This window comes from Camelus ferus, chromosome 12 (genome assembly GCF_009834535.1).
Source record: "Camelus ferus isolate YT-003-E chromosome 12, BCGSAC_Cfer_1.0, whole genome shotgun sequence".
NCBI lineage: Eukaryota > Metazoa > Chordata > Mammalia > Artiodactyla > Camelidae > Camelus > Camelus ferus.
The window spans coordinates 7,023,286-7,046,834 of record NC_045707.1 but is presented as its reverse complement, the minus strand read 5'-3'; the positions used below and the strand labels follow the sequence as shown (position 1 = coordinate 7,046,834).

The following is a 23,549-nucleotide window of genomic DNA, read 5'->3' as shown; positions in this document are numbered from 1 at the left end:
AGTGTAGCTGCTGGTTTCTGTGGTCACCACAAAGTATAGCCTCATTATTGCCCATTGCTTTGCAGGCTACAAAGCCTAGGTTACCCCAGTTCAGGGAGGAATAGACACTGCAGCACACAGCTGTTTCCCTCTCCCTAATTGTGCTTACTGGCCTCCCTAAACACCTCCTTCCTTTTGGCCTTGCTTTTCTTAGCACCTCAGTCTCCCAGAGTCTCTGCATGAGAAAATAGAGTAGAGACAGACAAACAGTCCCATGGACCCACCCACCTACCTTAAACCTAATCTGATCAAGTCAGTAAATGACCCCTTACACCTTCCACTCTCTCTTCCACCTGTTTCTTGTATAAACACACTGGAAGATACTTAAATCCTAAGGTAATTTGCCATTTTTCAAAGAAAATGATTCTGCACATCACTGCCTTAGGTCTGGCTCTTGTGCAGTGTTTTTCCACTATGCTAAGGATAACAGGATGAATGAAGGTTCAGGTTTTCTTTTATTGATACCAGGCAGACTTACCTGTGGGTACCCTCTTGCTCTTAGCAGAGGTGCTGGTGGACAGTCTCACTCCATCTGGTTGAGGAAGAGAGGCAGTAGGAGAATGCAGTGGCTTGCCCACCATGAAGGATGCCTCCTGGGAGGCCTGGGTGGTGATGTGGGAAATGGCACAGGAACTTGCTTTTTCAGCAGTTTTACCTTCTAACTCCAGGCCAGAGATTCTTGACACTGCTGTTCTGCATGATCACCTGTGGAGTGAAAGACGCATATGCCCAGGCCTTCAGATTTTGGACTCAGTAGCTCTGGGTTGGGGTTTAGAGAGCTGTATTTTTAAGAAGCTCTTTAGGCATTTCTGATACTGAGCCAGGGCTCAGCAACACTTACAAAGCCCTGGGCCCCTCCCCTCCCAGTCCAGGGTGGTTAGAGAAGATAACCCAAGCAGATGTAATAATAGGCACAAAGGAGGGCTGTCCTAGAAGAATCAGAAAGGATTTCCCAAAGAAGAGAGACTGCCGTGGGAGCCTATGTCCCCAGGCAGTGCGCCTGCCGCGGGAGTAGTGTTTTTGTGGCAGCAGTGGAGAGGCCTTGTGATGAGCTGGGCAGGTGGGATGAGGTGGAAGCCCACAGACCCCAGGAGGGACTTCCAGAATTGTACTCAAAGGGGTCTTCTGTTCACTCTCAAGCCATGTAAGGGCCAACAGAAGAGAATGGGGCTTGTTCAATGGAGTTTCATTCCTTTCCAATCCTGAGTTTCTGATTTTGACATTTTTGTTGTTGCAGAGTGTGATAATATATATTTGGTCTTTTCCCCTGGCAGTTTCTGAAACCTTTGGAATTTCCTGAGTGATGAGGGTGACAGGAACATCTTTTGTTCTCATAAGATGGGCCCCTAGATAGCTTCAGGATGGGGCTGGTCGCCAGAAAGACCAGGTGTGATTAGCCTGTTGAAACTTGCAGCTCCATCCTACCCCCTTGCACCCTGCACCTGCAGGGAGGGAGAGAGGGGCTAGAGACTGAGTTTATCAGTGGTCAGTGATTTAATCAATCATGCTTACATAATGGAACCTCCACAGAAACCCCTATACAATTGACTTTGGAGAAATTCTGAGTTGGTGAACACATCCATGTGCCAAGAGAGGGCATGGAAAAAACTCCACACCGCTTCCCCATACCTTGCTTTATGCATCTCTTTGGTTTGACTGTGCTTTAGTTGTATCCTTTTTTTTTTTTTAACATTTTTTATTGAGTTATAATCATTTTACAAAGTTGTGTCAGTAGCTGTATCCTTTATAATAACTGGTAGTAATTAAGTAAACTGTTTTCCTGAGTTCTGTGAGCTGTTCTAGCAAATTATCGAACTTGAAGAGGATCCTATGAACCCTCGATTTATAGCCTGTCAATCAGATGAGCAGGAAGCACAGGACTTGAAATTGGCATCTGAAATGAGGGCAGTCTCATAGGACTGAGCCTTCAACCTGTGGAGTCTGTGACAACTGTAGGTAGTTAGTGTCAGAATTGAGCTGTAGGACACTCAGTTGGTGTCTAGAGAGTTGGAGAATTGGTGTGAGAAAAAACCCTACACATTTCGAGTCAGAAGTGTTGTGAATAGAAACTATTCAGACAGGATTTTTTTTTCTATTAAATCTTTATATCTTAGTCTGTTAGTCCTTTGGCTCCAATCTAGACCCATGTGTTGGCTTTCTTGGTCCCAGCCCCCTGGGGGTGTCTGCATGCAGTGGAGGTATGAGGCTGCCAGAGGCCATCTGGGCACTGTTGTTAATCATTTAACTCCTCTAAGCCTGTTTCCTCCACTGTAAAATGTGCATAATAATGCCGACTTCACAGGGTGCTGAGAGGGCTGATTGAGCGCATAGATGTGGAAGAACTTTAGAAACTGAAGTTGCTCTTCAGAGATGTAGGTTATGATATTTGGGGGATATTCTTATTTTAAAGCAGTCTTACATAGTGATAGAAACCACCAGGCCTTCCTTCCTAATATTGTTCACAGTGCAAAGTTAAGGGTCATAAAAGAAGTCTCTGTAGATTTAATTATTTCCTCAGACAGGGAGCAGCTTTGTGGTTTCTCCAGGACTTCCTTTGTTCCCAGTGTTACCACATCTTTACTTCTACAGGCTCCTGTTAATATCCAGATCCTCTTAATACGGCAGTTTTCATTTGCAGGCTCAGTGCCCGACCAGGAGTTGGAGGTGTTCGATCTCGTGTTGGGATCCAACAGAGCCTTCTCAGCCAGCCAGCACGCACGGCCACTTTCCAGCAGAGATTTGATGCTCGGCAGAAAATTGGCCTCTCAGATGCCCGGCTCAAGCTGGGAGTCAAAGATGCCCGGGAAAAGCTTTTGCAGAAAGATGCCCGGTTCCGGATCAAAGGGAAAGTGCAAGATGCCAGAGAGATGCTGAACTCCCGCAAACAGCAGAGCGCGGTGCCCCAGAAGCCTCGCCAGGTGGCCGACGCCCGGGAGAAGATCAGCTTGAAGCGGAATTCCCCTGCTGCCTTCATGAGCCCACCCATTGGGACGGTGACCCCTGCTCTGAAGCTCACTAAAACCATCCAGGTAGGTTGTGGCTCTTGTCATAAATTCCTGGAAACCAGTAACAACTGTAGATTCAGGTGGGGACCAGGGACCAGGAGTGTCGAGGCAAAATGTCAGTTCCCCCAAGTGTTTGTATAGTAACCGTATGAGGAAGGCAAGGTGTCATCTCAGTTTTATGTAAAAGAAAAGGGGCAGGGGGTGGTCCAGAGAAATTAAGTACCTTTCCAAGTGAGATGGTGGTAGAGGGGAGAGAAAGGAGGGGACAAAACATTTGTTGAGCACATGCTATGTGGCAGGCACTTGACATTTGTTCCTTGCTGCAACCCTGGATTATTACCCCAGTTTTATAAAAGAAGAGTCTAAATCTCAGAGATGTGAGTAATTGTGCCCTGAGCTATACAGCCAGTCAGTGGGAGGACCTGGATAGGACCCCAGTCAGACCTGGCTCTTAGTGCAGTGTCCTGGCCACCTGTATAGCCGCTGCCCCAAAGGGAATGGAAGCATTATTTAATCTTCACAGCAACTTTGGTGACAGGAATAGCAGCGACAGTGAACATTTATTAAGCCAGGTTCCTTGAGCACTGCACGTGCAGTGTCACGTGATCTCCAGGATGGCAAGTCTTCCTGTCATTCTCCTGCTCTGGGCATGAGGCAGTCTGTAGGGCCTTTTACCATAGACAAGAACTGAATGCCCACCATAATTTAGGTTTAGTGACCTCCTCTTCATAGGGAACGCATATGGGCCCTGTGGGGTGAGTTGTGACCACTGGGTGTTTCTAGGTTCCACAGCAGAAGACCATGGCACCAATTCATGCTCATCCTGCTGGAATGAGGATCAACGTCGTCAATAACCACCAAGCCAAACAGGTGGAGTGTGTGTGTGTGTGTGTGTGTGTACACTTAATGTGTTTTGATGTGGCCTAACAGGTGAATTAATAAGCCTGGCCCAGGGAGGGATTACAACTGACTTTTTGCAGTTTATGAGTTTTAAGAAGAAACTCCTTGACTGTATAGGGGCAGAGAGGCAAACTGAAAATCTTTTTTTCCCCCCAAGTGAAAGTAGTATGTGCTTATTTAATACAGAAAATTTTCAAAACAGAGAAAGATTAAGAAGGCAGAAAAAAGGGTCCTCGTGCTCTGGCTGTCCACAGCCAACCCCCATTGAAATTCTGCCCTGAATCCTTCCTGTATTTTGGGGGATTTGTGTGAGTGTGTGTGTGTGTGAGAGAGAGACATTTATTTAATGCATAGTTGTGGTTGTGATTATGTTATTATCTAGTTTTGTTCTGTTTTCACTTAGTAAACTCAAGCATTTTTCTGTGATTCACATTCACCATAAACATTTTTAATAACTGCATAATTCATTGAGTTGATGTTCTAGTTTATTTCAACCATTTTCCTGTAATTTTCGTTGTTAGCAATCCTTCTGTGAACATCTTTGTAGATAAAGCTCTTTCTAGGGTTTGGGTATATTTCTATAGGCCAGATTGCCTGCGACAGACTTTGTGAGCCAAAGGATATAAACAGACATTTTAGGGACCCTTGATAGGTACTGTCCGCTTGTAGAAGAGTACTGAGGTACCTGGAGTTGTAGCACTTTCACTGGGTCCTTGTGGGCAGGGTGGCAGTCTCCCAGACCAGTCTCCCTAAACACTCCCCCTGCACCCACTTCTCCCTCTTCCTCACTACTCTAGCCCTCATCTCCTCTCCTTGCTGCAAATGTCTGTTGAGAGCTTACATGCCACGTTAGTTTGTATTTTCTATTTCTTTTTTCCAGAATTTATACGACCTAGATGAAGATGATGATGTTGTAGCTCCTATTCCTAGTAAACAGATGAAATTTGCAGCCTCAGGCAGCTTCCTCCACCATATGGTATGACTTTTATGTTTTTCCCTACATTCTGTGGGTGTCTGACCAGGTGCAGGGGAGAGGTGGTGGAGAGTCAGGCCTTTCAGTTCAGAAATATTTCATTTGGGTCATAAGATTATCAGAACCAGAACTAGTCTAACCCCTGGTTTTTATAAATGCTGAGACCAGGATGTCCACTGATCGTGAAGTGCAGGGCTACAGCTCCCAGTTGCTGTGTTTGAGACACTTCAGAGAAAATGTGAGTGATCCCAGAGGATGGAATCACATTTTATTTCCTTTATGGCAGGACATTCTGCCGGTTCCCCTTCCTTCCATGGCCAGCAGTTCTGGCCCTTTCTGAAGTCTGGGCCTTCTTAAGAGTGGATTCCCTGCTTGGTGTGTTAGCAAGAATATACTGAACCCTACCTGAAGGCTTCAGGTACAGCCTGCATGTGGGCTTGATGGACTAGGATGCTGAGATACCACACAGAGAAGGAAAGAGAATGATATCTGGGAACCTCAGGGAGGTCTGCCCTGCTTCGCTCAGTGGATATGGCCAAATTAAACATAGGGAAGTGAGTGGGCGCCCAAGCTAAATGCTTTTGTTTGGCTTTCAGAGGCCCAAAGACTCAGTTTTGGTCATGGCACTGAATGTGTGGACCAATTTCCTGGTTACCACTGAAGCTCTTAAAGTCCAATGGTAACCAGTAGTAATGTGTGAAACTGAATGATGCCAGTTTGTTACAAAGGGGCTTGGCCTTTTCAATAATTAGAGTGCTTGGGTCTGCTACCAAGGGGGCTGTCGGCTCGCTCAGTTAGTGGCTAACCCTATTTGGAAAAAACCCAGTGTTATATGAACTCATTTAAGGCTTCCCTTCCTTCCTACCCTGTGAGAAGAGTACTCTTATTACCCCTATTTTACAGATGAGGAATTAGGCACGGAGAGGTTAAATAAATCTGCTCAGCTTGTAAGTAGTGGATCTAGGATTTAGGCCTAAGCAGTCTGGCTCCCAGGCTAACTATTTAACCACTGCAGTATACTGGCTCTCGAGACTCAGAAAACAGCTTCAGAAATGTGGGATCCAGCATGAATCTAGATTCATCTAGATTCGGATAATCTGGTAAATTGACCCTATCCCGTAATCTGCCTGTCTGGCTGCTGAATTCCTCCTTTCTCCCTGAGTCAGTGTGTGGTAGACACTGTCCTAAATTAGCAAGACCATCTGCCACTTCTGCCTCGTACATCTTTTTCCTCAGACACATTAAAATCAGAGAGTTCGCTGCTTTTTATTTCCAAGGGGCCACATCCCCAGTTAGAAAGCAGGAGAGGGAGGGAACTGCTTCTACTTAATCTGCACATGCTGATTCTGCCAGCATGTCCCTGACAGTCTGGGAGCTGAGGAGACAGGACTACACGTGGTACCTCTGTAAGGCCAGAATAGGGACCAGAAAGCCAGGAGTCTGCACCTTTTTAAGAAAGTTCCTATTCCCAGCCAGCCTAGAGCTAACGATCTGCCCATTGTGGTAGAAGCATATCTGGGAATGAACTTGACCCTAAGCTTTTGGCCTCTGACTGGCCCCCAGTTTTTTGTTTTAATAAAGTCTAAATGGGTTTTAATAGTCTAAATGGTGTGGGTGAGCTTGTGACTCCTATTCAGAACTAGGTGGAAGATTTTTGCCAAGGGTTTCCAACACTGGAAATTCTGTGAGCACATGTGCAGACTGTTTTTTTCTCTCTTCCTGCCTCTTCCCTGGCAGCTGGCACCTTTCTGGCTTTAGACTCCTGATGGAATTAGGGAGGTGGGAGGCCTTGGGGTTGGGGTTGTCAGCCCCCCAAGGCATCCAAGTCTCTAGCTTCTCAGATTCCTGTCTGCCTCTTTATTTAGGCCGGGCTGAGCAGTTCCAAGCTTTCTGTATCCAAGGCCCTTCCTCTCACCAAAGTGGTTCAGAATGATGCATACACAGCTCCTGCTCTCCCCTCCTCTGTTCGAACAAAAGCCTTGACCAACATGTCCCGGACACTAGTGAACAAGGAGGAGCCCCCCAAAGAGCTGCCGCCTGCTGAGGTGAGGTGAAGGTGAAGGAGAGAAGGGGACTGCACCAGCTGAGAGTTAGCCTGTGCTGGGTGGGAAGTGTGCCTTGTGTACCCTATTGGTCCTCATAGTGCCTCTCTGAGGTCGGTGTTGCCACCTCCATTTTACAAATGAGTAAACCAAGGCCCAGTGGCCCCTGCTTTCAGGGAGCTCACAGGCAGAAAGGGAAAACAGAGCTGCAGACAGAGCACTGTGCCTCATGATAAAGCAGAGGGATGCCCAGAAGAGGACTGCCCAGTGTGCTGAGGAAAGATCGTCTGATTCCACTAGACAGATCTGGGAAGGCTTTAAGGAGAATGAGCCATCTGAGCTGGGTCGGTCTTGAAACATGAGTGGCATTCCAGGCAGAGGCTCAGGTCTCAAAGAGCCTGGCATATTTGGGAAATGTTGAGAGGTTCCATCCCTTAGCATAAGGTGTTGGGGGCATGATTAGAGGGGCCCAGTTGTAACCAGCTCTCCGTGAGAGTTTCTTCTGGGCCTTCCTGGGCCTTGCCTCAAGTGAGTTCTGCTGTTCGAGCACATAGCTGTTCTCTGACTTCCAGTAACTCTCTTTTGTCTATGACAGCCTGTCCTCAGCCCTTTGGAAGGCACCAAGATGACCGTGAATAATCTGCACCCTCGAGTCACTGAGGAGGACATTGTTGTGAGTACTGTGGCCTGCCAGAATTTTAAATCTCAAGCCAGTTCTGTGTCAAGGGTCCCCAGGACCCCCAGGTTAACTGATTCTCTAAGAGGACTCAGGACTAAGCATAGAGTTTCATATCAGGGCTAAGATTCATTACAGAATACAAAGCAGAATCAGCAGAAGGAAAAGTCTCTTGGGACAAAGGCTGGAGGAAACCAGGTGCAAACTTCTGGAGTCCTCTCCCAGTGGAGTTACACAGGATGCACTTTATCCCCCTCGCAATTGGTTGTGACGACATGTGTGAAACCAGGGAAGCTCATTGGAGACTCAGTGCCCAGGGTTTTTATCAGGGACTGATCACATAGGCACCCCTGCCTAGCATAAACCAAAATTCCAGACTCCAGAAGGAAAGCACATATTTAGCATGAACCACATTGTTCACATGGTTTAGGCATAGTGAGCCACTCTTACCAGTTAGGGTGGAAAACTTCCCAGAATCCAAGTTCCCAGATGCCAGCCAAGGGCCAACCTTGGAAGCAGGCCTTCCAAAGGATAGCAGTCAGACCAGCTATGTTACCCCTTTTCCTCACAGCTTCTAAACCAGGGCAAGATGCCCAGCCTGAATCTCAGGGCCAGAGGATGATACTGGACTGTCTTGCATAGGATCCATTAGTCCCACTGTGCAAAATCCAGTGGTTCATGTTTTCCTGAGAGTCTTTGGAATTTCTGCCTCCTTTAGGGGTTTTCATGATGACTCCAAAGTAAAAGGAATGAGATGGATTGGTATTATCTGGTGGTTGATCTTCCTGGATTGCCCTTCCGGTCCTTCCTATCACCCCTGTGGCAGTTATCGGCAAAACCTAATCCAGGTATCTGGTGAAGAGTGGCCCAGATGATGCCAGGACTTCTTTTCAACCTCGTTTTCATTCAGGCACTAAAAAAACTGTTAAAGAATCCAGGTATCCTTTTAACTCAACTGTTAGGTCACAGAATGAATGCAACTGGACTCCAGCCTCTCCCTGCAACTGAGCCATAGGTTTTGTAACAGCCCACACTGGCCACCATGTTTGTTAATGGTTTTAATTGTGAAACATGAGTGCTGTGTGATTGCTTTGTGAACTGTGCACACAAGAATGCAAATTGTAGCCTACTTTGTGTAATACTTGACAAATTATAAAAATTAAAACAATTTTTTCTCGACTATAAAAGTAATAATAGCTATTATTTATTGAGTAATAGTAGCTATTATTATTTATATACTTACTATTGGAAGGCACTTTGTATGCAGGATCTTAGAAACTACAGAAGAGTGAAAAACTAATCACCTGTGATGATCACTACTCATAGTAAACTGTCAGTAATAGTTGCCCTCACCTCTTTTCTACCCATATAGGTAATTTTAAGAGAACAACAGTAATGAAATTGGGATGACACTTAGTATTCTGTTCTGTATCTTGGTTTTGATATATAGCTTTTTCCTTTTTATCATTAGGAACAAATTATTTCAGCAACCTTCTCATAAATCTTCTCTTTATCCTCATAACAACCTTGTGAAAGGCACTTGCAGGTGAAGAAATAGTTTGGGTGATAATCAGCCTTTGCAGTCCATCTCTGCATTGTGTTCCCTCTCTTTCAGTCTCCTGGTCTGTGCAGTGAGGAGGGATTGGAGTAAATGATGATGTGGCACATGTGTACAAAGCACTGTCTTAGAAATGGTTTCAGTTGAGCTTTCAGCATCCCTGGGAGTTAGGCTAGACCAGTCCTTTTCTTAAGAGAACACTCACCCTCAGAGAAGTTAAATAACCTGCTTGAGGTCACACAGCTGACTTGAGGCAGCACCCCAGGGATCAAACCTAGGTCTGTCTGACTTAGGGTAACCTGTCATCCTGGGGCCTCTAGGGCCTCTCTTCTTGGATAGCACTGAAAGTCCCATATCCTGAGAAACTCCTCAATCCAGCCAGACCAGGATGGTTGGTCACCCTGCATAGAACTCCAGAATTTGTATTTCTGATTCCTAGGTGATACATGGGTGAATCTACATGTGCATTCTCATGACAGAGCACTCTTGAGAGAATTTCCATATTCCATAACTAGGACCATTGTTGAAGCGGGCACTGAGGCAGGAGGACTGTGATGGGGTGATTTGGAGTGATAGGGACTCCAAGGCTTGTAAGGCCAAGTCCGTTTCTCACTGCCAGCACAGCTCTTCCCCTCCTCTGGTCCCATGTTGAAGCCTGTTGGAAGGCCCAGGAATGCCACCTAAAATGGAGCTTCCCTGAAACCTGGGGTACTGGGCTGTTCATTCAGAGCACAGCCTCCAGTCAACCCAGAGCCCTCTCTGGAGTGTGTGAATGGCAGATAGGGAGGATGACTGCCCAGAATTCTCTCCCAACCCTAACCCCTCTTGTTCTTTGCAGGAGCTTTTCTGTGTGTGTGGAGCCCTGAAGCGGGCTCGGCTGGTCCATCCTGGGGTAGCAGAGGTGGTCTTTGTGAAGAAGGATGATGCCATCACCGCATATAAGAAGTATAACAACCGGTGTCTGGACGGTAAGTCAGGGAGAAAGAAGCCACCTCACCTCCCTGCTCCTCACTGCTCAGAGAAGGCCTTCCTCTGAGATGGGTGGTTGGACGTCTCAGTGCGTTAAACCCTCCGGGGCCTCCTGTGTACCAAGAACAGGCAGGGATGTAGTCTCCAGGTGGTGCTAAGCTTCCCTGTTTAACAGGGCCCTGGGTTTTCACCCAGCCTTAGTACTTAGTTTAGCTAACATAGAAACACCACTTTTCCATGGATGGTTCTCATAAGAGACCTTGCCAGGAAAGCCAACAGCTGTAGCCTCCACCTTCCAGTTGTTGACCTGCTTACCACTAGGACACGGGTGCCTCAAAGTCCTGAAGTTGTCTAAATGTTGGTACCCGGGTGAGCCCTGCTCCTCGTGAGTGAACTATTTTAGTGAATTCAGGTTTATATTATTCATCTCGGGATAGCCTGTAGAGAGAAACTCTGTCTGCCGTGCCCTTCTGCCTACTGATTTATTCTTTCTCTGTTTAGTGCGTACACTATGGGCCAGGGCCCTGTGCTGGAAATGGAGATGCAGAGACTAATAAAACACACTGGGTGGGGTTTTGATGTACACTTCCCTAATGGCTAACGATGTTGTGTTGAGCTTATTGGCTATTTGTATTTCTTGGAGAAATGTCTGTTCAGACACTTTTTAATAGAGTTTAAAATAATTATATTTTAAAAATATGTGTCAGATAACTGATTTGCCAATATTTCCTTCCATTCTATAGGTTGTCTTTTCACTCTTTTTAATTTACAGCTATATATTTCCCTCTAAGCACTGCTTTAGCTGCATTTGTAAGTTTAGGTATGTTGTCTTTATTCATTCATCTCTAAGTATTTTTTAATTTCCTTTGTGATTTCTTCTTTGACCCATTGGTTATTTAGGATTGTTTTGTTTGATTTCTATAACTGTGAATTTACCAAATTTCCTTTCTGTTTCATGAGTGTTTAAGGAGAATATTTTGCTGCTTTTGGGTAGATGTCAGGTCTAGTTGGTTTATAATGCTGTTTAAGTCTTCTCTTTTTGATCTGCCTGGTTGTTCTCTCCATTACTTTAGAAAGTGAAGTATTGAAATCTTCAGGTATTATTGTTTGTTTACTTCTTTCAATTCTGTTCGTTTTTGCTTTGTATATTTGGGGCTCTGTTGTTTGTTGCATATATATAATAGTTTTCTTCCTGATGGATTGACCCTTTTATCATTATAAAATGTCCCTCTTTCTCTGTAGTTAACATTTTCGTTTTGAAGTCAATTTTGTCTTGTATTAGTATAGCCACTCCAGCTTTCTTAGAGTTGTTGTTTGGGTAGTATATCTTTTTCCATCCCTTTACTTTCAGCCTTTTTATATCTTTGAATCTAAAGTGTGTCCTCTATAGATAGCATATAGTTGGATTTTTTTTTTTTTAAATCCAGTCAGACAACTTCTGCCTTTTGGCTGGATTATGTAATCCATTTATATTTTATGTGGCTTTCTTTTGCATTATATGAATATTTTCTAATACAACATTTTAATTCCTTTATTTTTTCCACTATGTGTTTTGATTCACTCTCTTAATGGCTCATCAAGTGTTTACAGTATATGTGTAGCTTATCAGAATGTGTTTCAGATTGACTTAATTGCTGTGAGATACAGAAATATTACTCTTCTAGGGCTCTGTTCTCTCTTTCCCTTTTTTTATGCTGTTACTGTTATACTTATCACATATTACATAAAGTGGGAGTCCAGAACTTTTAAGGTTAATCCTTCATGGACAAAGTAGAAATCTGAACATACACTTTTTTTTTTAAATTTATTTATCTTTTGTGGGGAGGTAATTAGATTTACTTACTTATTTATTTTTAGAGGAGATACCGGGATTGAACCCAGGACCTTGTGTATGCTAAGCTAAACACTTGAGCTATACCCTCCCCCAAACATTCACTTTTGACTCTTTTCACTTAATTTCATACCGTAGACGTTTTCCTTTAATGCTTGCTTCACAAACAAGTTTGGATTGCTTTATGCTGAGGCTACTTTCTTGCTTACTTTGACTCTGATCTTTTCCTGCATGAAGCCGGGTCTGTAGCCACTTTGCTTCTTGGTGCTGTCATTGCCAGGGTTTCATGGACCTCACACCCTGGGGTTGCTTTGCTGAAACCTGACAGCCCCATCCCTAACTGTGAAGCCAGGGCTGCCAGTTGTGGGTGCTTTGACCCTTGGTAATGCAAGTGGCAGTCTTTGTCCTTTTGTGTAAGGAGCTGAGGTCTCATGGCAGAGCCTTTTCTTTTTTGTTTTTTTAGGGCAACCAATGAAGTGCAACCTTCACATGAATGGGAACGTTATCACCTCAGACCAGCCCATCCTGCTGTAAGTTCCAAAGGCAGGGGACCGGGTGGAGCTCTTCTGCTTGTTTACTCTCCATGATCATCTCTATTCTGAGGGGTAAATTGCCTGCATCACAGCTCCATCCCTCTGCTCTGACAGCAAGCAGACAGGCAATCGGGAAGCTTAAATTTTACAAAGTGACGTGTCACATCATTTCTGCAGGGGATTGACCCCACAGGGACTAACATTAAGACCCCATTCCCACCCTTATAATTTAGAAACACCTGAGAAGAAAGTGGAGAGCAGACCAGTTGTGTCTCTTTTTGCACATCTATGTGTCCATTGTCCAAGTGAATGGAAAGCTCACCTCACGATTGCCTCTGATGGGGAGAGTGCTGGGTGCTACCCCTTGTTTTGTTACACACACCCAGGCTACACTCCTGGCCTGGGATTGAGGACTTTTTTGGAGCCTGAGATGCAGAAAAATGTCTAGACTGACATGCAAAAGAAAATCCTTTCGTAGACAAGGAGACAGAGATCCAGGGAGAATATTAGGTGCCAAAGTAGGTGGGATAGTGTGGGGCAGGCTTTGAAATAGACTTTGAAATTTAGAAATAGCAGGATTTGAACCCTTCATATTGGATTCTGTGATTTAAATAAGTTTCTTAAACTGTGTTCCAAGGTAAGATATATTCTGAAAAATGGGTTTTATGACCTAGTAAGTTGGGAACCACTGGCTAAACCCAATGAAGTCTGTAAGACTTCTGAGAATGTATAATATGCTGATTTGTGTTTGGCTGTCCCCAAGGGACATGCAGTGTTTCCTAAACTTAAAACCCTAGATCATAGCAGGCTGCATCTCAGTTTTCTCATCAGCAAATTTTTAAAAATTATAGGGTTGCTATAATACAAAACAAGGTAAAGGGGTACAGAAAGCATTATGTTTGGTGGCCAGCTTATAGCAGATCCTCAGGAGATGGTGGTTCCACTCCACCTCAGGGAAAACCGACAAGGGTTTTGCTTCTCCTCTGCTCTCTACAGACGGCTGAGTGACAGCCCCTCAGTGAAAAAGGAAAGTGAGATGCCTCGCAGGGTGAATTCTGCCACCTCACCCAACCCTCCTGCTGAAGTGGACCCTGACACCATCCTGAAGGCACTCTTCAAGTCCTCAGGGGCCTCTGTGACCACGCAGCCCACAGAATTCAAGATCAAACTTTGAGTGGGGGAGTGAGACAGCCAGGGGGCAGAGGAGGGTGGCTCTGTTTCCCAAAGCAAAGATTGTGACCAATGGGCCGTTGGACTGGGGGCCCCTGAGCATGAAGGGTCGCTGAGGGGTAGAGAGCTTCCTCACTGGACGGTACCCGCCTTTCTGTGTTGTGTTCTACTCTGTGCTCTTCTCTACGTTAACATTTCCTGTAGTATGTTTCTTCTCTCTCCGCCTTGTCACCAAGGTAGGCTTCTGTTGCTCACAGTGTCTCCCCCTAACCTCAGCCCCAAATTGATTTTTTAAAATCTGGAAATGGTGCCCTAAATTCTCTGGATAGCTTTCTTGTGGCCTCGTGGAATGCAGGGCAGGGGCTGTTTGAAGGACAGTGCTTTCTCCAGCTGTGAGAGGTTGACTCCCCCATTCTCTTTTTTAAACTTTTCAAACAAAGTGGGGATTGGAAGCCCCTGCCATCCTAATAGGAACCAGCTGCCATCCTAATAGGAACCCAGTCAGCCCAAGAGCTGTGTTGCACACTCTCCTGGTCAATAGAGATGGCCCAGATGGAGATCAGGTCACAGGCCTCTTGTCCTCTCACTGCGATTGACTCCAGGCCAATCTGCTAGGCACAAGCCTGGAAAGTATACAGGGGACCTGAGACACTAAGAGCCTCTTATGAGCTGCTTGGGGCCAGCCCAGTGAAGAAAAACTTGGAAACTCAGGTTTCCACAGAGTTCAGTCTGTCAAGCACGAAGGACCCAGGGTTGAACCAGCGTAGTCCTTTAGCTCTGAGGTTGCCCAGGCCTGGGTAGTGCAAGGAATGTGCCTGATGGTGCTCCACTCTCCAGTTATTTAAAGAATGCTGCTTTTGTTCCCTTCTACCCCTTTGAATAGGTGCAGACTTAGTTCTCTTCAGCAGCTGGAAGACATTCCTTCTACACTTTCCCCTTCTTGGCCCCAGAGAGCACCCACAAGACAATAGGACCTGGTTTCTCAGGTGCTGGGGACAGTCAGATCACTGCTTGGACTCTGCTTCCAGTAGGGATGGTAAATATCCTGCCTGCATGGCTTTACCCTCCCGTCTCCCCTCCAGTCCCGTGCCAGGCTGCTCTGGTTATCACAGGGCTTCACTGAGCCCAGCCGCAGCCACCTGGCCATCAGGACCCTGTCCTCTGGGTAGCCACATGGTACATTGTGGGATAGAGCCTGTTCGCATACCCTATTCTACAGGATGTCATCGTGGGAAATAGAAGGTGGTGGGCCAATCCTGTGTCCCTCTTCACCTCCCACTCCCTTGCATTCCCCACCTGTGTCTCATTTGTTCAAAAGGAGAGGAAGAGGCATTAAGGGATGGAGGAGACTATGTGTTACTTACCCATTTCTGAATAAACATTTGTTATTCCTACTATTGGGCTGTCATTTCTTAAAAGATTCTGCTAAGAGGCTTCATGGAACTTGTCACCAGGAAACAGGGATTTGCCTCTGTTTTACTGTTCACCAGCTATGACTTTAGGACAGTTCCTCACAGGACTCACTGAACTTCAGTCTCCCCGGCTGGGAGAATGTGAGCATTAATGTCTGTGGAAGCACCTGGCACAGTAACTCAGTACCTCCTTGGGCCTAAAGTGCCTCACTGGGTATTAAGCTGGTCAGTTACAACAGAGTTGGGTCTGTTCATAGGAAACAAGGGAGACTAGCAGGTGGCGTTTGCCTTGAAGAAGTTACACTGACGGGTGAAATTTACCTTTTAGACCAACTGTGCATTAGGAAGGAAGTAACTAGTTGTTGATAGGTTTTTTTTGTTTTTGTGGTAAAATATACATTAAATTTATCATCTTAACCATCTTTAAGTATCCAGTTCAGTGGTATTAATATTAAATACGTTCACTTTGTGCAACCATCACCAGCATCCATGTTTCATCTTGTAGAGCTTAAACTCTGTTCCTATTAAACACTAACTCCCTGTTCTACCATTCTGCTTTCTGTTTTTATGATTTTGACTACTCATGTTAAGTGGAATCATAGTATTTGTCTTTTTGTGACTGGTTTATTTCACATAGCGTTATGTCCTTAGGGTTCATGCGTGTTGTAGCAAGTGTCAGAATTTCCCTTTTAAAGCTGAATAATATTCCACTGTATGTGTATACCATATTTTGCTTATCCATTCATCTGTTGTTGGCACTTGGGTTGTTTCTATGTTTTAGCTGTTGTGGGTGATGCTGTGAACATGGGTGTGTAAACATCTCTTCAAAACCCTGCTCTCAGTTATTTTGGGTATATATCCAGAACTGGAATTGCTGGATCGTGTGGCATTTCTAGTTTTAATTTTTTGAAGAATCACTATTCTGATTTTCACAGTGGCTGTACCACTTTACATTCCCATATGGTTTGTTTATTGTGATATTAAAAGTGGAATACTTCCACTTCTGGGAAGATGGAATAGAAATACTTATCCTTATTCTTTCCGCTAAATACAACCCTAGATGTTTTATATAAAATCAACAGACTGGAAGGTGGAGAGAAGGAAGACTGGCTGGGGACCTTGGGACCCAATGAATGGCATTGAGTTATCTGGGTTTTCTTTTTGCTTCATATATGTCAAGCTGGGTGCTGGAGAAGCAGACCAACAAACAAACCAAAAAACCCACGTGAGGGCCAGAAAAGGAATAACTTAACAAGACTGAAAACTAGTGAAACACTACAAGAAAAACTGCATCCCCACCTTCACCAGTAAATGCCATGTTAAGTCCTTCCATCCTCGGTAGGCTGTACTGGGGATACCCCAAAATCTCTGCTGGGGAAGTGTCAGAAGGCCAGGTAGGGAGCTGGGACTAAGTTGGTATCGGTGGAGGTCACATGAGGAGGTGAAATGGGACGCCCCAGTCCCTCCTAGCCAGGCTATTAGCAGAGGTGTAGTGGGTTGATGGAACTCAGCGCCACCTAGCAGTAACAGGAGACATTTCCATCCACAGGTGGCAGTAATGAAATAGTGCCTTTTCATGCCCATCAGAGGAGGTGTGCTATAACAAGATTAAAATAAGATCCAGAGTCTTCATAACATAACACCAAAATATCCATGTTTCAGTCAAATATCACTCATACCAAAGATAAAAAAGATCTTGACGTCAAGGAAAAAAGACAGTAGACATCAACACCAAGACAACAGAGATGTTAGAATTATTGACAAGGATTTAAAAGCAGCCATTATAAAAAATGTGTCAGCAATTATGAACACACATGAAACAATTTAAAAAATGTATGAAGTCTTAGCAAAGAAATAGAAATATAAAGGACCATTTAGAGCAGAAAAATACAATTACCCCCTCCCCCCCAAAAAAAGCAGCAGAGGAGAAAGAATCAGTGAATGTGAAGATAAAGCAATAGAAACTACCCAATCTGAACAACAGAGAAAGTAGGCTTAAAAAAATAAGAACTTTGGGGACCGGTAGTACTATAACAAAAAATGTAAAATCTCTGTCATCAGAGTTCCAGAAAGAGAAAAATAACTGGGGCTAAAAAGTAGTTGAAGAAATAATGGCTATAAACTCCCCAGAAATGATAAAACATATGAACCTGCAAATTCAGAAAACCCTAAAGAAGATAAACCTAAAGAAATCCACAGCAAGACTCATCACAGCTAAACTTCTGAAAACTAAAGACCAAAAAAAAAAAAAAAAAAAAAACAATCTCAAAGGCAGCAAAAGAGAAGGGGTATCTTACCTTTAAGGGACAGGAGATTCCTCATCACAAACTATGAGGCCAGAAGGAAGTGGCATACTTTTCAAGTTGTGAAAAGTATTGTCACCTGGGAATTCTATATCAAGTGAAAAATACCCTTCAGAACATAGATTTAGACATTCTCAGATGAAGGAAAACTAGGGTTTGTTGCCAGCAGATCTACCCTAAAAGAATGTCTAAACATCTCTAAACATAAAGGAAAAAATAAAAGAAGACTTGGAACATCAAAAAGGAAAGAAGAAACAACAGAAGTAGTGAAACTTGGTAAATATTTTCCTTCCTTTGAGTTTTGGTTGAAGCAGAAATTACTGATGTTCTCAATGTATGTAGAGGAAATACTTAAAAAAATTACTTTATAAATGGGAGAGGGCTAAGGAATATAAAGAGAAGGAAGGTTTCTACACTTAGAAATGTCAATAACATTGACACAATGTTAACAGTGTATTATGGTTAGCCGGGAAGGTATAGCTCAAGTGGTAGAGTGCATGCTTAGCATGCAGGAGGTTCTGGGTTCAGTTCCCCGGTACCTCCTCTAAGAATAAATAAATCTAATTGCCTCCCTTCCCCCCCCCAAATTAAATAAATAAAAACAGTATACTGTGGTTAATGTGTATGTGCGTGTATAGTAACATATATATAGTAATTCTTAGAGCAACTGCTAAAAAAAGATAATATACCCTGTAACACTATAGATAAACCAAAATGCTTAAAAAAATAAAGTTCAAGTAACCTACAGGAAGGCATAATAAAGAAAACAAATAGAACAGAAAACGAACAATAAAATGGGAGGCTCAAGCCTTAACATCACTAAGTATGCTAAATGTAAGTGGTCTAAATATATTAATTGGAAGACAGATTGGCAAAGTGAATATAATGAAAAAAGTGTCAACCCACCAGGAAGGCACTATCCTAAATATGTGGTTACCAAACAAGAGAGCTGCAAAACTGATGCAAAAACTGATAAAATTGAAAGAAAAGCAAATCCACATTTACATTAGAGACTTAAACACCTCTCTCTTAACAATAGAACAGCTAGACAGAAAACCAACAAGGATCCAATCAACCTAGAATACTTCACGCAAAAGAAGACACATTGTTTTCAGAAATCCATGGAATGTACACCAAAACAGGCCATATTCTAGCCAATAAAACAAAACTCAGCAAATGTAAAAGGATTGAGGCTACACAAGCCCTTTGGTCACAGTGGAATCAATAATCCCTGGTTAAAGATGGCCTCCAAGATCAAAGGCAAGACAAGGATGGCCAGTTTCACCACTTCTGTTTAACTTTGTACTGGATGTTCTAACCAGAGGGGTTGGGGTGGGTTGGCGTTGGGGGAACATCAGATTGAGAAGAAAGAAGTAAGCTCATCTCTATTTGTAGATGGCATGGTCTTGTAGTAGAAAATGCTAAGTAGTCCACTCAAAGACTCCTAGAACTAAAACACTGTAAGTTGCAGGATATCGATTGGTATACTTACAATTAAAAAAATCACATTAAGAAAATAAACAAGTCCACTTAGCATAGAGTCAAAAAGAATAAAGACACTTATATATAAATTTAACAAATATTTAAACTCATTCTGAAAACTACAAAGTATTGTTGGAAGAATTTAAAGGGACCCTGAGCAGCCAAAAACAGTCTTGAAAAACAAGAGTTGAAGGACTCACACTTCCTGCTTGCAAATTTTACCTACAAAGCTATAGTCATCGAGACAGTATGGTACAAGCATAAGGATAGACATAGACCAAGGGAATAGAATGGAGAGTCCAAAAGTAAGCCTCATATACCTGGTCAATTAATTTTTGACAAGGGTGCCATGACAATTAAGTGGGAAGAAAAAAACAGTCTTTTCAACAAATGGTGCAGACAACTGGATATCCACAACAAAGTAAATTTCATCAAAATTAAACATTTTTGTGCTTTAAAGGAAACCTTTAACAAATTGAAGAGACAACCCACAGGAGGTAGGAGAAAGTGTTTGAAAATCATACATCTGATGAGGGAATTGTATCCAGAAGAGAAGAACTCTTAAAATTCAACAATAAAAAGACAACCCCCCAAAATGGGCAAAGGATTTGAATAGACATTTCTCAAAAAGAAAAACACAGACACACACGGCCAATAAGCACGTGAAAGGATGCTCAACATCATTAGTCATTAGGGAAATGTAAGTCAAACCCCAATAAAACCCACTTCGCATCCACCAGAATGGATATAATCAAAGGTAGACAACAAGTAATGGCAAGGATGTGGAGAATTTGGAAACTTCATACATTGCTGGTGGGATTTTAAAATGGTGCAGCCACTTTGGAGAACAGTTTGGCAGTTCCTCAAAAAGTTAAACATAGAGTTACCATACGACCAAGAAATTCCACTCGTAGATTCATAACCAAGAGAAATTAAAACATGTCTGCACAAAACTTGTACACGAATATTTGTAGCAGCATTATTCATAATAGCCATAAGTAGGAACACTCAAATGTCCATTGACAGATGAGTGGATAAACAAAAGATGGTATATACATAGAAGGAAATATTATTCAGCCTTAAAAAGGAAGGAAATTCTGATACATGCTACAACATGGATTAACGCTGAAAACATAGTAAGTGAAATAAATGAGACACAAAAGGACCTTTGTGGTACATAGTATAGTCAAACTCATAGAAAGAGAAACAACAGTGGTTACCAGGGGCTGGGGGAAGGGGGAAGCAGCTACCAAGTTTCAATTTGGGACGATGTAAAAGTTCTGGAGATGGGTAATGGGTGGTTGCACAACGATGTGAATGTGCTTAATGCCACTCAATTGTACAGTTAAAATAGTTAAAATGCTAAGTTTTATGTTTATTTTAACCACAGTTTTTTAAAAAGGAAGCACTGTTACATGCTACAACATGATGAATCTTGAAAAAATTATGCTAAGCAAGGGAAGCCAGTCACAAAAGGCCACATATTATATGATTTCATATATATATGAAATGTCCAGAATAAACAAATCCATAAGACAGAAAGTTAGGCTGGTTACCAGGGGCTGAAGGCAGAAGGAGGAGACTGAGAGTGACTGGTAATGGATAAGGGGTTTCTTTTTAGGATTCAAAAAATGCTCTAGGATTACGTAGTGGCGATGGTGACAACCTTGTAAATATACTAACAACCACTGAATTGTATACTTTAAAACAGTGAATTATAAGTTATGTGAATTATATCTCAATAAATCGGTTATAAAAAACTTAACGACTTAAAACAACTAGGGTAATTTATTTTCTCAGTGTTCTGCCGTTTGGGCAGGGATTGGCAGAGATGGCTCATGTCCCCTCCACATGGTGCCAGCGGGGCTCACTCCTGCTGCTTCATGCCATCAGTTCAGCTGGGGCTACAACATCTTATGCCACTTAACTCACAGGACTGCCGTCTCACCTGGCAGCCTCTCTCCATGTGCACTCTCTCTCTCTCAGAAGTCTAAGTCAAGTTTCTTTAGGTGGCTGGATCCCAAGAGGATGGAAGCTATCAGCTTAAGTCCTGGGCTTGAAAACTTCAGTCTATGACTTCTGTCATACTCTGTTGGTCGAAGCAAGTCACAAAACTGGCCAGATTCAAGAGGGGACATAGACTCCACTTCTTGATGAAAGGAGTAGCATGTATGTATAGAGATAGGAGGAATCTCCCAAAGACCATTTGAAGCTGAAATAATAGGACCTTTACTTCCAGCAATAAACAGAACTAAGTAATACGGAAAACGCTCTTCTTACAAAACACCTGGAAACTCTTCATATAACAAATAACCTTTCATTGCTGTGCACCCGTGAAAGTAAAGATTATCTCCAGGTACAAAAATGAAGAATCTAGAGACTGGAATGTTAAGTTAGCAGTGAAGCTATAGCTACCCTAAAAGTATTTGTTGATACAAGGACTTAAATGCTGGATTTCAAAGGCTGAAAAGGGAAGAGGAGACAAAGCTATCAGCCCACACAAGAGCCACATACTAAATTCCCTAGTGGTGCCTCCTGGGATCATCTATCAAATAAGCTACTTGCACCTGGATCCTTGTCCCAAGGTCTGCTTCTAGGAAAGCCCACTCTAGAACAATTGGTACCAGGAGGAGGCCTAAGAAGTAGATCCTCAGAATTGGATTCCGGAATTGGAAGACTCATCAGCTAGATGGCAACAAAAACAGTTAGTGATGTTAACTGGGGTAGGTAGTATGGTGGATTAAAGATAGCACATTACTTGCCACTCTTCCCTTCAAGAGGTGGGGTCTGCATCCCTTCTGAATCTGAGTGGGCTCTGTTACTATTTTGATCGGACATGACTCAGCCAGCTTCCAGGCCCAGACTTTGAAAGAATTACACTTTCCCCATTTCCTACCCCTGGAGTACTCTCTGGAGGTCTTGAGCCACTACATATGAAGATTGACCACTGAGACTACACACTGGATAAGCCATGCGTAGGTGTTCTAGCTGACAGTCCCACATGAGCCCAACCTTCCAGCATTCCCTGCTAAGATGCCAGAGATGTGAATGAAGCTGACTTGGACCCTTCAGACCAGACCATGTGCAAACTAAGTACCACAGAGTAACCTCAGTTAATGCCATGTGGAGCAAAGGAATCATCCTGCCCAAATACCTAACCCGCCAAGTCATAAGAGATAATAAAAGAGCTATTGTTTTAAGCAGTTGAGTTCTGAGAAAATTTGTTATGCAGCAGCAGCTAGCTGGAACATGGTGGTAACACTTGGCATGCTGAGTCTCATCATTACTGAGACTAATCACTTCTGCCCTGGGATGGGGCACATTGGTGAAAGGGGTGCCTTGGCTTAGGCAACATCTCTAATATTTGAGATACATGGGGCAATGGTCATTTATAAGGAAAGTGAAGTTGATTGTTACTAAGTGGCAACGATGTGCTGAGGATGAAAATAATAGGCTCAGGACAGCCTTTTATCTACTCATGGCCCAGTTTGAAAATCAGGAGGCTTAAACAACAGTGTTTGAAGACTCGTCTACTGCAGCCAGAGGGCAGACTGCCGGGGAAGGCCCAGACCCTGCCCTCACCAGCAGGGTGGAGCTCTGTAGCAGGCCAAACAGATGACTCTCCTAGAGTCTGTGCTCCTGTCAAGGTCCCAGAAGGGAAGGATCGGGACACTGAGAACTAGCACAGAGCATCCGAGTAGATGGGCTTGAGAATCCCTAACCCCAGATTCCCATTAACCCCCTGGGCCAGCAGAAGTGAGCCAGTCCCTCTTGCTTGAGAATGGCAGCCTTTTACCTGGAGACCATGCAGAGTCCCTGCTGTGATGGTTAATTCTGTGTCAACTTGACTGGGATAAGGGAGCCCAGATAACTGGTAAAACATTATTTTTGGGTGTGTCTGGGAGGGTGTGTCCAGTGGAGATTAGCATTTGCATTGTAGACTGGCTAAGAAGATGTCCCTCACCATTGTTGGTGGGCATCGTCTAATCTGTTGAGGGCCCAAATAGAACAAAAAGGCAGAGGAAGGATAAATTTGCTCCTTCTGCTTGAGCAGGGAAGTCCATCTTCTTCTGCTGTCAGACATCAGGACAGGGGCAAGGCCAACTGGCAGCCAGGGAGCTTGGGCCTGCAGGGCTCTGTGCTGATGGCTAGTAGACCATGGTATTCCCAGGGACTATGGCAACCATGATATTTTTAATCATCAAAAAAGATGGAAAACAGTAAACAGAAAGCTAGTGCCACCTGCTAATGGAAAAATCTCAACCCCTCACCCAGTTTCCAGGCCCAAGTGAGTCCTCAGACTCAGAGGTCACTGAAAGGGAGGCTGGGTCCTCTTACGAAGAATGCTGTAATGCTACAGCGAACATTTGCAGTGGTAATTCCCCCAGGCATTCCCCAAAGGGACCCATGGCCATTTCCAAGAAGTAACTGTAAACTGGGAAAAGGGGAATACTAGAAGTTTCAAGGGCAGTTGAGTATGTGATCTGAGTGGGCCTTTGGTCACCAGATAGATGGAGTCCTTGGACTTATCTGTCTACATTCACTCCCTGGCTGATGACACCTTCTCTCATAGCTTTTAATGATGTGTGTACATCGCCAGTTCCCACATGTATTTCCCCCAGTCAGACCTCTCCTCTGATCATCAGTCTCCTACCT

The 23,549-nt window shown here is 43.7% G+C and overlaps 1 protein-coding gene across 1 annotated transcript in view; it reads left to right on the top strand.

The window, feature by feature from the left end:
* The window catches only part of POLDIP3 (DNA polymerase delta interacting protein 3), a 29,382-nt gene extending 8,727 nt beyond the window's left edge, over nt 1-20,655 (top strand). The window contains exons 2-9 of the mRNA XM_032492357.1: nt 2,678-3,068; nt 3,828-3,914; nt 4,825-4,920; nt 6,783-6,962; nt 7,555-7,632; nt 10,032-10,161; nt 12,457-12,523; nt 13,523-20,655. Of these exons, the coding sequence (XP_032348248.1) occupies nt 2,678-3,068; nt 3,828-3,914; nt 4,825-4,920; nt 6,783-6,962; nt 7,555-7,632; nt 10,032-10,161; nt 12,457-12,523; nt 13,523-13,700 (1,207 nt within the window). The 3' untranslated portion in view covers nt 13,701-20,655. The remainder of the gene's footprint in view (nt 1-2,677; nt 3,069-3,827; nt 3,915-4,824; nt 4,921-6,782; nt 6,963-7,554; nt 7,633-10,031; nt 10,162-12,456; nt 12,524-13,522) is intronic.
* The last annotated feature ends 2,894 nt before the right edge of the window (nt 20,656-23,549 follow it).